Source organism: Trichoderma atroviride, chromosome 4 (genome assembly GCF_020647795.1).
Source record: "Trichoderma atroviride chromosome 4, complete sequence".
Taxonomy (NCBI): Eukaryota; Fungi; Ascomycota; class Sordariomycetes; order Hypocreales; family Hypocreaceae; genus Trichoderma; species Trichoderma atroviride.
The window spans coordinates 821,215-834,456 of NC_089403.1; the positions used below are offsets into that span (position 1 = coordinate 821,215).

Consider the following 13,242-nt stretch of genomic DNA (forward strand, 5'->3'; position numbering starts at 1 on the left):
GTGAGTCTCCCGGTTTGCTTAAGCAGTTCCCCGGCTTCGGCTCTGGGGATCGCGGAGAGCGTTTTCGGTCTTTGTGGGGGAGTTCCCCGACATTTCTGGCGAATCGGAGCAGCGCGATTTACCCTCGGCCAATTTCGATAAGCCGGTTAAGGAAGTACCGCTGTACCTCATTGCCGACGAGTGACAATTATACATGCCAGCCTGAGCATATAAAGCATGAGATTTATTCACTTATACCAACTATGAGGAGAATTGACTTGATTGCTGAGTTGCAAGTGGATGAATTATGTTCTTCAGGCTCTACGTCGCATTGGGAATATGCCATAATAGGAAATCATGCGACCCATGGGTATGAAGAAGATTGCAGTTGAGAAAAGTGAAGCTTAGTTCAACAAATCATCACTTATTATTGTCCAGATTGTTGACTATAAACGCTTTTTCTCTTCCAAGAGACTATTTAAAATTTCGCGGCATCAAAGTTGCGCACAAAGTCGTAGTAAAACTTGAGCATCTCAATGTGGCCATCCACGCGAGCGTGCTCGTCAATGGTATGGATGTTGTTTTCCGCATGAAATCGATCAGGGGTGAAGCGCCAGATGTTTTCTGAAAGTCCTGTTTGATGTTTTAGCTAAATTTACTCACGACATGGAATACGCACAACTTACCAATATAGTGACGAGTGTCAGTGTTGCCCGTCATAATCTCTCCGGTGGGAACCACGGTTCCGTTATCGAAAGCAAAGCTGTGTCGAAGAGTGCCGGCAAAGACATCCCAAGCGTGGCCACTGGTGGGAGAAATGGGGCTGGGGTGGAAATTGCCCTTGGTTGATAGAACCAAGGTGCCCTTGTAGTCGACATTGCTTGAACCAGCCTTTTCGAGAACTTCGGGTGAAACACTAGCGACGTATTTCTCATATTCTTCGTCATCTTCAAATGGCTTAAGCTTTAGGCCGTACTTGTTGATGATGCTGTCGACGCGTTGAACGGCATTGTGCTGCACTTCGGCAATACTATTCTGGTGGGCAACTCGATAGTTTACGCCCAGGATAGTCTTTTCAGGCATGGCATTAATCTTTTGCCCGCCGTTGATTATGTCCACGGCCTGCGAAGTCTGAACAATGTACTGCGTGTTTCGGCCAGCCTCGACCAGCCACTGCGCAATACCATCCAAGTCGCCTCGTTGAACCAAGCGCGTGAGATCTGGGTATGCCTCAGGCGAGTAGCGCGCCTGGCACTTCAAGTGGCCGTGAACTGGACCGTCCTCGATCAGCGCAGGCTGGAAGGGATGGGCTTCCAGCTCGCTGACGATTTCCGCAATAATACCAATACCGGTGTGAGGGAAAGGAACAGAGCTGTGGCCACCAACGACGTCCAGCTCAAAGAAAACGTCGACATGGCCCTTTTCGGTGACGGCCGGGAGGATGTACAGGACATTGTCGACTTGCGTCAATCCAAGGCCACCTTCATCCAGGATGGCGGCAAAGCTGTCTTGGCCATACTGTTTCTTGAGGTGTGCAGAGATTTCGCCAGCGCCACGGAAGCCGGAACACTCCTCATCGTATCCGAAAGCAAGTAGGAAAGTACGCTTCGGCGCCCAGTCTTTGTTTGACAAGAGGGCTTCAAACGCCGACAGAATAGCTGTAAGGCTGTTCTTGTCGTCCGAGGTTCCGCGGCCCCAGATAAACTCGCCGTCGTACACGGCTTCAAAGGGAGGGTATGTCCAAGTCGATTCGTCAGCCACTGGGACGACATCTTGGTGGGCCATCAATAGCACTGGCTTGAGGCTGTCATCTGAGCCTTGGATTGTGTAGAGAAGGCCGAGGGTGTTGATCTTCTCGAGCTTGGCCCTCTTGTGCCTAAAGCTTGTTAACAAATCCAGCCAAGACATCAATACACATACACATTTGAGAAAGGCGAGGCTCACACGTTGGGAAATGTCTTTTTCAAGACTTTGTGCAGATCGAAGAAGGGCTCCCAGCGCTTATCTTCACCAACCGGTCCATTGTCATCGTAGGAAATAGAGGGAACTTGGACAATGGCTTGAAGACGCTTAATCTGCTGGTCTCGTGCAGATTTGGACGCAAAGAGGTCATCAGCAGAGGGGAGCCCATCGCCCGTCGGATCTAAAATCGGAGGAAGATTGCACTGGGATTTAGACGACGGCGCGATGGAGCTCAGAGGCTCCTGGCCGTAGCTGGGAGCTGCGACGACGCCTGCGACTCCCGCCAGGAACAGGGCGAGCCTGGAAATTGCCATTGTGAAGATGCAAAACGTATCGCCAAATTGATTGATGGCAGGTCAGGAAAGAAGACAAAAGTACATGAGCAGACGGAAACAGCTTGGGTTATCAATGCTCCAAAGAGAGCTTCAAGCCGAGCTGCATGTCCCCGCCACCACAGAAGCCCCTTGCAGAATTACGTTTTTAGTGCAATATTGGGCGAAAATCGGATCGCAGATTGGCGGTGGTGCAATCAGTTCCCGCCTCTACGCAGTGCAGTGGAGCTTGGCTGCTCTAAGAGGAAGGCCATGCGATTGCTTCAGATGAAGCTTGGAGATACGACGAGATTAAGAAATATTCACGTCGACAGCAGTGAGGCACTATCTTGAGCTCAGCGCGGTAACACAGCGCCCAATCTATTCACTACAGTGGCCTCTCAGGACTTTGTCAGCCGCGCACCACTTTTGAGAACAAATACAGCTACCAGGCATGGGGCCACGATTAGTCACAGCCGTTATCTCGCAATGACGGGTCCCTTTAACGTGCTTTCATTCTAAACCATACTGGGGGAATATTATGGCCGTAGTATTACCTGGTAAATTCTAGTAACCCCCCCCCCCCCCCCCCCCCGGCTCGACTATTGTTGTGGAAGTATTTCCGGACGTATAGGTATTTCCGCGTATTTGTAAAGAAGCAAGCGGAGGACGAAAGAGTCTTGATATCTGCAAGCTTGACTATTATACACTAAATTTTATTCTATTGTAAAAATGACAAATAGTAGAGATGATTATACGCTGAAAACTGAGTGAAGATGCTAATAAAGTCGTGTGAGTGGTATATGAAGGCAGTAGACTCCGGCGGTATAATTGTACAAGTAATTTTCTAGGTGGACGACCAACCATGCTCAATCACGATCGACTCGGGACCGCTGGGTAGCTTATGTCGAGATTTCCAGCGAGTCTGTTGCCGGCTTTGTGATGACAGATTACTGGTTGGTTGACACAAGATACAAGTCCTTGAAGATGGAATTTTGCTGAGACAACAGCTTTCGTGGGGCGTCAAATTCCACCAACTTTCCATCGTCCAAGACGGCAACTTTGTCGTAGTCGAGAATGGCATCTAATTTATGCGCAATGGCGATGATGGTCCAGTCTTTGAACCAGGTCCGAATGCTAGTATTAATGACATTGCTGGTTGCTTCGTCCAGGCTGGAGTATAATCAGTTAGTATCATCTCCTCGCCAGTATCCGGGATGCGCTGGAATACTTGCCTGCTAGTGGCCTCGTCCAAGAGCAACACTCTGCTTTCCCCTTCTCGCAGCATTGCGCGAGCAAGCATCATCAATTGAGCCTCTCCCTGTGAAAAGAACTTTTCGTCAATAACTGCGGAAAGGCCACCTCGGGTCTCAATCTTCTTCCATAGGCCGACTCGTTCAAGGGCAGCGATGATTTGCTTGTCGCGCCTCTCAGAGTCAACTGCAGTGGACTGGACATCTTCATCGTGGCTACGATAAGGATCAGCATTCAGCCGCACTGTTCCCTCCAAGATGTATGCCTCTTGAGGCACAGCAACAATGCGAGTGCGTAGATATTCCCGGGGCAAGGTCGCCAGATCAACGCCATCAATACTAATTTTACCTGAATCTTGAGCAATAAGTCCAAGCAAGCTCAGGAATAAGGAAGATTTTCCGCTTCATAGGATTAGTGCTCTGTTGACACATGTGTACACGGCTATTTCGCCTTACCTTCCAGTTCGGCCGCAAATACCGACTTTCTCTCCAGCTTGAATGGATAAAGTGACATCGTTCAAAACGCGCCCAGATGATCTGATTATTGGAACGCAAGTTAGTAATCGCGTTTGCTGAGCTTTCATAGAGTATTACATACGGATACGAAGCACAGAGTGCCTCAATCCCAATACGACCCTTGCTCGGCCAAAATGTGCTGTCCAATGCGTTGAGATTGGGCTCTATGAGCTGCTCATTCCGCCCTTCTGCGGCCAAAGCATCAATAGCCTCGTCATCCTCACTCTTTGTCTGCATTGAAAAGCTCCTGATGCGAGCAATTGCCCCAAGAGAAACCTCGAGTTGGACCCAGCTGCTGATGGTTGCTTCCATCGTAGCACTGAATGCAAGAATATTGCTCAATGCGACACCTGCGAATCCGGGTCCAATCTTCTCCCGCAAAGTGGTCGTTAGGACGATAAGAATCACCGCAAGCAGCATAACCATGATGTTCACTGCAAACACTAGCCATCGCTGCACACAGAGGAGCAGATAATTTGGTTGCTGCGATTTATCCAGAACCTTCATGTACTTGGCTGCAGAACGCGATTCCCAGTGGAACGCCCGTATAGTTACCAGTCCGGCTACAGTTTCCATGAGCTGTGAATAGAGGGGAGCTTTGAATTCAATGTCAAGGAGACGTAGCTGCCGCGCAGTGCGCAAGTAAAAGTGCTGAACTGCGTAGAGCAGAGCCAAGAGAAATGGTAGGACGGCAGCCATGTACTTTGATGAAGCACAAACCAAAACAAACTGCGCAACACCGAAAGAGATTGCTACAAGAACCGTAAGCAATTTTTGCAAAAGAAAATCTTGCAGCTGGTGCCTGATGAATTGCCTAGTCGACTATTGCAAACTTACTTATTACCACGCCTAGAGCTGAGGCTGGCAGCTCCATATCGATCAATTGGAGATCCTGACTAAATCGATTTACAGTAATCCCGCTGTCAGTAGTCGTGTGATAGGACAAAGGAGCTCTAGATGTTAAGCGTCAGACGATTCACATGCCATATATGTAGCATCTCTTACCGTGCCACCGTGTTGACTAAGATATCGTGGAAGTAGAGACCAGATCGGTTAATGACAACGATGAACAGCTGCCTTCAAAAGGAGAGTCAGTAATTTAGATATACAAGGACCAAATGAAGCTTCCGAGTCATCTTACCAACAGGCGAATAAACATGAGGAAAAAGCCCCTATGGAAAAGACGGTATAGACACCAAGCCATTTCCCAAGGTCAGAGTTGGGATCCTCTTCATTCGATTCAGCCCACCATTTAAGCCAGACGCCTGCGTGAAAGATTTATCAGTAAGCACGTAGAAGTCTCAAATTCCAATGATTGTGACCTACTAGGGAAAGAGTCGCAAAATGCAAAGACAATAATCCCAATGGTAAAAGCAATTATTGTCGGCCAGCCAGCTGACTCAAGATAGAACTTATAGACGGCTGAGTCGCCCATTTGCCGGGCAGCATCTGTCTGAAGTGTTCCTGTAAGCTCAGCAGCGACTGCGTTTGGAGCCGAGTTTGCTAAAGGCTCTGGCTTGCGCTTGTTCTTTGTGATGCCCTCTTTTGATCTTTTGATAGCTTTGGTGGTAGAGTCTCCCAAAAGCCTCTTAAAGTCTGGATTTTTCTGGAGATCATCGACACTACCCGCATACTGAAGTTGCCCTCGCTCATTCAGTAAGATAATTTGATCCGCGTATGGGACGCGACGATCTACAAAACGGTGTCAACAGGCGTGTGAAGCCGTCAAGATGCAGACGGTTAAATGGAATGCAATGCACTCACAGTCTGAAGACGCAAGGACAATGGTCATATTTGCTTTGCGAAGAATTCCTTCTCGGCTGAGAAGATTGTCAAAGACTGTATCTTCAGTGTTCGCATCAAGTCCGCTGAAGCAATCGTCCATTACCAGTAATTCACTGCGAGCAAAGGCCGCTCGCGCCATGGACTTTTGAGCATCATTATAAGCAAAATCCAAAAGTGGAATGAAAGAGAGATACAAAATGGATGTGACATGGAGAGCTTACCAAGCGTTGTTTCTGACCTCCGCTTATTGAGATCCCCTTGGATCCTACGGATGTTTGGTCTCCTTGTGGCCACATAGCAATGTCTCTTTCTAAGGCGCATGAGGTTATAATTCGACGGTACCAATCCGAATCTTGGCTTATTTCTTTTTCTTCAAGCATATGTGTATCTTGGGCTGATCTTCCGCAAATAATGTCTCGGATCTTCTCGTTCGGCAACCAAGGACTTTGGTCACAGAAGGTCACAGCGCCAGAGAATCGAGTCTGGACTGAGCCATCAAAATCTGACAACTCCCCCAACAGGGCCTTGAGAAGAGTCGATTTCCCACAACCGACAGGACCAAGGATAAGCGTTAATGTTTGGCGACGGATGTCAATGCGAGGACTGATATCAATAACTGGCGGTTTTTCGTGATGGGCCCGATTCTCCTGATTCTCGTCACCGGATGTGTCTTGAGGCGTGGCATCACTGCTTTGAGCAGATATTGCCTCTTCAGGCCAAGAAAATCTGCCGCTGATAGAAGCGATAACATCTGGTTCCAAGACGGTCACACGGCCGGAGGATTTCTTTTTATTGATGGCAGCACCATCGGGGTTCTCTGTCGTGGCATCAGAAACAATCTGCGAAGCCTCCATCTTGGTAGTCCCATCATCCCTGTTACCATGACTAGACGAAATGCGATTATCCTTCCGTTGAGTCACGTTAAGATAGTCTTGGATTCTTTGGAAAGATGTCACGGCTCCTGCAATTGCCGGCATAGAGGCGGTAAATAGAGATAAAGGAGTATTAAGTAAAACAATGAGGGAATACGATGTAAAAATCTTTGCAATAGTCAAACCACCATTGCCACGCGAGGCTATGCCCGCAGCGGTAGCAAAAGTGAGGAGCGGACCAAAAACAGGCGTGCAAATAGCTAGCGAAAATGTCAGCAGATGTATCTCGGAGCTGATGTTGGAAAATGAGGCATGCATACAAAGCACAATGGTGATTCCAAGGAACAAGCGAAACTTGGTTGATGCAGCTAGCTCTTGGGTCCGAAGTCGTCTGATCCCGTTGAAAGCTACACCAGTAAGGCCGGAAATCTTCAGCCACTTGACACTTCCGAGGGCTTTCGAAGTCGCGGTTACTCGGCGTTGTGATGCCGCGATCCACGCTGCTTGATGTTTTCCAATGGGCCCGGCTAAGAAGCCGGAGCCAATCATGACGACTAATGGTAACATTTAGTTAGCAATGTTGTTTGCATCTGCATACTGCCAAGTAAGAGAGAGTGTACCAATTGCAAAGCCTACGCCCATTACACATGCGGCGCCCAGTTGCCTTTCCAGAAGATAGATGGCGATGCCAATTTCGAGAATGTTGCTCCATGTTTCATGAAATAGCAGGATTCCACCAGATATTGTTTCGATATCCGTGCTCACAAGCGTCAATGTGCCGCTGGGAGTAGACGTAGACGGGCTCGTCGAATCAACGCGAAGTGTTTTTTCGTAGATGAGAGGTATGAGGCTGCCACGCATCATGGTAACAGCGCGACAATTATGCCATTGGTATTGAGTTATAGATACCTGGACAGTAACAGCCCGATTAGTATACCAGGCTCCATGAGAAGGCAGATTGGAAAGTGTCTTACAGCTATACCGGTATATACGAGGATATAGGCTCCGATTAGTCCGTACCCATTGTTATTAAACTGCTGAGTCTGCGGCGTGGCTGCAAGGTTTATTGCTGCCGTGATTAGGAACGGTTGAGTGTAAGTGAAGCCAATCTGAAACAGTCGAGGGATTATTGGTATCGTTAATGGGCCTATGAATGTTTTTATCCAAGCACCGAGTAGTGCGCCGGATTTGCTCTTGTCGGATACTAAACAGTCCACGAGTAAGTATTTTAGTCAAATAATCAACAACTCTTGAACGGTGTGTAGGTGGCCATTGGAGCGGCAATGCTACTGACCCTTTCCCCAAGCCTCTGACATTTTGTTCGCTAGAGGCTCAGATCGCAACGTATCGTCAAGCTGATATAGATCCTCGTGCGCAAGAATCTTTTTATAACCCGTAAAGAATAAGGAGCAGAGCCAGTAGAATACGCCCAGATTGTAGGGTCCGCTCGCGCCCTCTTCCGAGACATTTTTGTATTCATCTGTCAAGACGGATCGTTTCTCTGTGGACTCGAATAGGAGCATCACAGCCCTCAGCGCCAAATTCGCTATGAAGACGGCGGGGATGGAGCTGCCGCCAGCATTTTCGAGCATCCATAGCGTGCGAGAGCGGGCCGCGTCAAACAGAATTGACAGGGCCAAGTATACAGATATGAGGAATGATGGTCGGAAAGACGATCGATGCTCGAGATGGGACAAAAGAGCGTATAGTAGGGATAGAACCAGGTTGAGCGAAGAGCTTGCGATCGTGGCGCGCGTGTAAGTGATGGCAGAAGAAGGCGACTTGCTGGAATTCACTACCCAGAGGCCAACGAGAGCGGCGCTCAGAGCGATGAAGCATGTCGAAGTAATCTTCAGCAAAAAGAAGACGAAGTGATTAGCCATGACGCTTCATGTTGTACAATTCACGTCGTACAGTTCAGAATAGGACGCGGTGTGACATACCTTTTTGGCCCAATCCAACGGACTTGACTTGACTCTTATTGGCGCTGCGAAAAGTGCGAGAATCCGCAACGGAGAGAGGAGGATGAAGATGCCAGAAAGCAAAATAGAGAGCATCGTTTCCTCGAAAAGCAAAGTAAAGTCGAAGCCGCCACGACACTGAGGACCTGCCCAAGGCCCGAAAGTGTCGTCCGGGCATGATGCCATCGACATCACTGAGACGCTATAGGGCTGGTCCTATGGCAATGTTTTAGTGCTTTTATACACAGGCGCATGGAACACTGCAGGAGAAGACGTCTGGCGATAATGTGTTGTTACGGGATACAGAGGCAGTAGTAAAGACAACTTGGGGAAGCTTCTTCGAGTCCCTCGGCCTGTCGATTAGCCCGCGTCTAATTTATGACTACAGGGCTTCCTATGCATCCTCAGGTATCCTTTTACATCCTCAGGTATCTGCCTATTGTTAGCGATGATCTGAGGGAAATGACCAGGCTTAATCGCATGGGGCAGTGCTGGTCACTATTGGAGAACGCTAAGCTATATGAGGCAGGGGGAATAGCTTTCTCTTATAGAATCTTGTAGAAGGTCATGATATATATATGCTGAGGTGCAATATGAATTCTATTTTGATGGCTTGTAAAATACTTTTTTATCTTCCGCTTTGTGGAAACGGCTGTGATTGAGGATTCTTTACTTAGCATGCAGTTGACCAAGCCAGGCAGGGCTACATAGGTACATATTGTCCGAACCAATAATGGGATCGTTACCTCCTCGCGTAGATTCCCAAAGACAGGATCTTGGGTATTATCGTGTGCGAGGTATTCAATTCTTGTAAAATCAGCAAATAACTCCTTCGCAGTGTTCATGAGTTGAAGTGTGAATTACGCGTAGCTGCCGCTTATGCGGTCTGCCGTGGAATGACCCAGTGCCTCTGGAATCTTCATTTTGATGCTACCAGTACCCGCACTCTAGAGCTCTTACCTGCACTCTAGCAGAGTGACATGAATTGCATTATTACGATAAAGTGAACCAGCAACAAAGCATAATTGGCCAAAGGCGTGAAGAGTATGGGTTTCGAGGAAAGGGTCTCTGTGCTTGCATGCGGGCGGTAAATGATGGAGGGAAAAGCTCCATTCTGACGGCAGCGGCTTCTACCATTTCGCAATCATCCATGTCTATCATTGTTCTTCATATTCCTGCTCCATCAACACATTTGCCTCCCCCCATGTCTTGACAATCTGCATCCCCTTCTCTTTGTGGGCCTCAACTTCTAACCTTGACCATCCTGCCTCGCCATGCACTTCCTCCTTCTCGCCATGATCTGCTTCTTGCGCCGGAATCCACCCACATTCAGCGAAGAATTGCTCTGGCCGCACCGTGATACGCCCCTTTTTGATGATGTACTTTGACAGACTAGTCGCATAGACCTTCTTTGACGTGGATATGTTGAGGAACCATGATCCGACATATATCCAGCGAGAATCCCAACCTAGGATGCGCGACTCCACGTTGTAGGAAGCAAAAGGTCGAAGCTCGCGTTTAAAAGACGTATGTGTAGCTCCCAAGATGAGAGCTGGCCGGCCTCTTACCTTTTCTTTTTTGTTGGTTCCATCTCGCCCTTTGTATTCGATTTCCATGCTGTCCATTGGCCACGCTGGCGCAATGATCCTCCCCATCAACTTGATCCGAGATATGTCAAGGTCTGTGAAGAAGGTCGAATTCGACTTGTGCAAGTTCATGTCGATTTCCAACAGCGGTACATATGTGCTAATAACGTCCGGCTTGAACAAAGGGTGCTTTTCGATGGAGTCTCCTGCGTTTTCCTTTTTGACCAGCGCAACTTTCCTTCTGCCTCCATCGGTGGATTTGACAAGTCTCTTTTGCTGGTTTTTAAAGGCGGTATTCAGATGGTAATATGTTCGCGCTGTCCATACAAATGGCAGCGCCTTGAAGTTAAACACGACAAACACCGATAGCGCAGCGCCATACCAAGTGTAGAAGAAGGGCACAACGTTTGCTTTCAGAGTCGAAAGGATCGTAGGCGCATCAAGCGCCCAAGACTTGACATCCATGAGCAGATTAGCGGAGCAGAATACGCTCCAATGCTTCAATTGAGGTGCATCAAGATGGCCCTATTAGCAACTCTATCTACCAAGCACGGAAAGGCCAAGTAGATAAATAAGTGATGAACGTTCAAAAGAATATTACTAAAAGCGTTTTACCAGAATACCAAAGGAATGACTGCGGGAGCCTTATTTATATCTCAATGCGCGATCACTTTATCGGCGATTTCCACAAACCAAGAGAATGCACCGATAGTGCGTCGGCTGCAAGTCAGCAACAGACAAGTCTAAAGCTCGCACTTTTTACACGATTGACCCCTGCAAAACAATAATCGCATAGAAAATTTGTGTTGACGGATTTTCTTCATGCAAAAAGCCCAGATGAGTAACCACCAGTTCCACTTCTTGAATCCACTGCGAGGCGAAGCTATCAAGCTGTGCTAAGCCGCGCTGATACGTGGATGTAGAGACATAGCCTGCATGTCGCGTCACATGATGAATGAGATTCATTGGCTTTGCTGCCTACACAGAATGATTAATACCAGCTCTTCAAAGTCACAATCAATTTCTCATCGCTAGTTCAGAGGGTGCAATTTGGAGTCAAAAATTTATCGAGCCTCGAGACGAATCTTTGTTGGTTTTAACCATGAGGCTAATCAACACGCGGACACTAAAGCTGCACCAGTTCCACGGCAAGCCGCCACCCTATGCCATTTTGTCCCACACTTGGGGCCAGGAGGAGGTGTCTTTCCAAGACTTTCACTCGCCAGAGCTGCGAGAAAAGCTAGCTGGATTCCCTAAAATCAGGGATACTTGCAAGAAAGCATATGCCCAAGGCTTGGATTACGCCTGGGTAGATACATGCTGCATAAACAAGAATAGTAGCTCAGAACTTAGCGAAGCAATCAATTCCATGTTCAAGTGGTACAGGAATTCAGCAATCGCTTATGCATTCCTGGAGGATTACCCGTCTCTGAACATCGAGAAAACTGCCCTAACTACAGCGGCTGTTGGCTTTGGCCAGAGCCGGTGGTTTACTCGAGGCTGGACTTTGCAAGAGCTTATTGCACCCCCTCGACTCGAATTCTACAACAAATCATGGGACAAGATTGCAGAAAAGACAGCTGTTGCAAAGCAGCTTGCGGTGATCACGGGGATTGATGCTTTTGTTCTCGACGGCTCGGGCCCCCTTCAGCAGGTCAGTGTGGGAAGGCGTCTGAGTTGGGCTGCTAATAGAGAAACAACTCGCGAGGAGGACGTTGCATATTCTTTATTCGGACTCTTTGATGTCTATATGCCCCTAATCTACGGGGAAGGAAGCAGGGCTTTTCTTCGGCTACAGGAACATATTCTTCAACAATCTGATGATCATACCATCTTCGCGTGGCGAGCCGCAACTCCGTCGACGGATCCAGACATGGCATATGGGCTGTTTGCAAAGTCTCCAAGAGATTTTCATAATTTTGTGGACTAATCATACCGCAGGGGACTGCCGCAATACAAAATCCACTCTAGATTCGATAGGTTAGTGCGTGTTTGGGGATCCAAAGTACCGCAAGATCCGATCACCATGTCCAACAAAGGCATTCACATCACTTCCCTCATCAAGAGTCTTCGCCAACCTTGGGCTTCTGGAGACGTTGTGATATTATTACTCAACTGTTGCTTTGACGCAAACCCCTCAGCTACTGCAGGCATATACCTCAAGCGCCTTGGCGCAGACCGATATGCTCGAGTCCGAGGCAATGAGTTGGCTAGGGTCCATTCCGACAATGACACTACGCTAGCTTCCATATGTGGAATCAAGAGCACCTCGGACGCCATTGGGCTATATCTTGAAGAGCCTTGGACTACGATGGCAAGAGTGCGCGAGGAGTACCTCGAGGAAGAGTTATCTCGAATGGGATCTGGATCAGTCAGAAAACGCTATCAAAACGCCTTTTATTTGAAGCCAAACCTCCTCCAAGGCAATAAACTGTTCCATGGGTCCCAGATTCGTCAGATGCTGATTATGGATTCACACGAAATTTGGCGCTCTTTTCGATTCGACGTCAAAAACCACGATGGCGATCTCGTCATAAAGACGTACCCAAACTTCAAAGCGGTGTTGGTGTTTGAGTCACCAAGACACGAGACATCATTTCTTCTCTTCTTGGCATCCAGAATGAACAACGGGAATCACGAGTATGACGTTGATGCTGTTCCCCTCACTACCGATGACGCGAGAGAGTGGCATCAGAATCTTTCCACAGTCGAAGAGTTTATACAGACAAAGACAAGGCTGCAAACTCGCCAGACGACCCCAAGCATCAAGACAACGCTGTCTCCAGTCAGTGTATATGGAATCAGTATGCAAAGCATAGCAATACTACAGCCGTCATTCACTGCATTTCGTGGTCGAGCTTCTAAAAAAATTTCTAAAGCTCTTTATTGGGCTCTATTACTCATCTTGCCAATCGAAATGTTGAGTATGCTTTCTGAACATGACAAGTAACATGACAAGTAATTAAGGTGACAATTAGAAAAGGGTATGGCAAGGAGAGGACAGTCAGATATTCCGA

The 13,242-nt window shown here is 48.0% G+C and overlaps 5 protein-coding genes across 5 annotated transcripts; 2 read left to right on the forward strand and 3 right to left on the reverse strand.

Annotated features, from left to right (window-relative positions):
• Nucleotides 1-457: 457 nt before the first annotated feature.
• Nucleotides 458-2,255, reverse strand: TrAtP1_007527 (uncharacterized protein; the record flags this gene model as incomplete). Its single annotated transcript, XM_014093115.2, has 3 exons — nucleotides 458-612; nucleotides 666-1,855; nucleotides 1,924-2,255. 3 exons carry the CDS (start codon nucleotides 2,253-2,255, stop codon nucleotides 458-460), a joined length of 1,677 nt encoding a protein of 558 aa, XP_013948590.1.
• Nucleotides 2,256-2,851: 596 nt separating this feature from the next.
• On the reverse strand, nucleotides 2,852-9,036 carry TrAtP1_007528 (uncharacterized protein). The gene is made up of 15 exons (XM_066113559.1): nucleotides 8,622-9,036; nucleotides 7,973-8,528; nucleotides 7,653-7,882; nucleotides 7,299-7,587; nucleotides 6,999-7,232; nucleotides 6,028-6,938; nucleotides 5,786-5,948; nucleotides 5,348-5,713; nucleotides 5,163-5,286; nucleotides 5,027-5,098; nucleotides 4,859-4,974; nucleotides 4,104-4,773; nucleotides 3,962-4,042; nucleotides 3,488-3,907; nucleotides 2,852-3,425 (listed from the first exon to the last, which is right to left on the reverse strand). Exons 1-15 carry the CDS (start codon nucleotides 8,829-8,831, stop codon nucleotides 3,203-3,205), a joined length of 4,665 nt encoding a protein of 1,554 aa, XP_065969645.1. The 5' UTR covers nucleotides 8,832-9,036; the 3' UTR covers nucleotides 2,852-3,202.
• Nucleotides 9,037-9,796: 760 nt separating this feature from the next.
• TrAtP1_007529 (uncharacterized protein) lies at nucleotides 9,797-10,690 on the reverse strand (the record flags this gene model as incomplete). The annotated part of the gene is made up of 1 exon (XM_014093117.2): nucleotides 9,797-10,690. The coding sequence occupies one exon, from the start codon at nucleotides 10,688-10,690 to the stop codon at nucleotides 9,797-9,799; it is 894 nt and encodes a 297-aa protein (XP_013948592.2).
• Nucleotides 10,691-11,327: 637 nt separating this feature from the next.
• TrAtP1_007530 (uncharacterized protein) lies at nucleotides 11,328-12,155 on the forward strand (the record flags this gene model as incomplete). Its single annotated transcript, XM_014092835.1, has 1 exon — nucleotides 11,328-12,155. One exon carries the CDS (start codon nucleotides 11,328-11,330, stop codon nucleotides 12,153-12,155), a length of 828 nt encoding a protein of 275 aa, XP_013948310.1.
• Nucleotides 12,156-12,251: 96 nt separating this feature from the next.
• Nucleotides 12,252-13,175, forward strand: TrAtP1_007531 (uncharacterized protein; the record flags this gene model as incomplete). The annotated part of the gene is made up of 1 exon (XM_066113560.1): nucleotides 12,252-13,175. The coding sequence occupies one exon, from the start codon at nucleotides 12,252-12,254 to the stop codon at nucleotides 13,173-13,175; it is 924 nt and encodes a 307-aa protein (XP_065969646.1).
• Nucleotides 13,176-13,242: the final 67 nt, after the last annotated feature.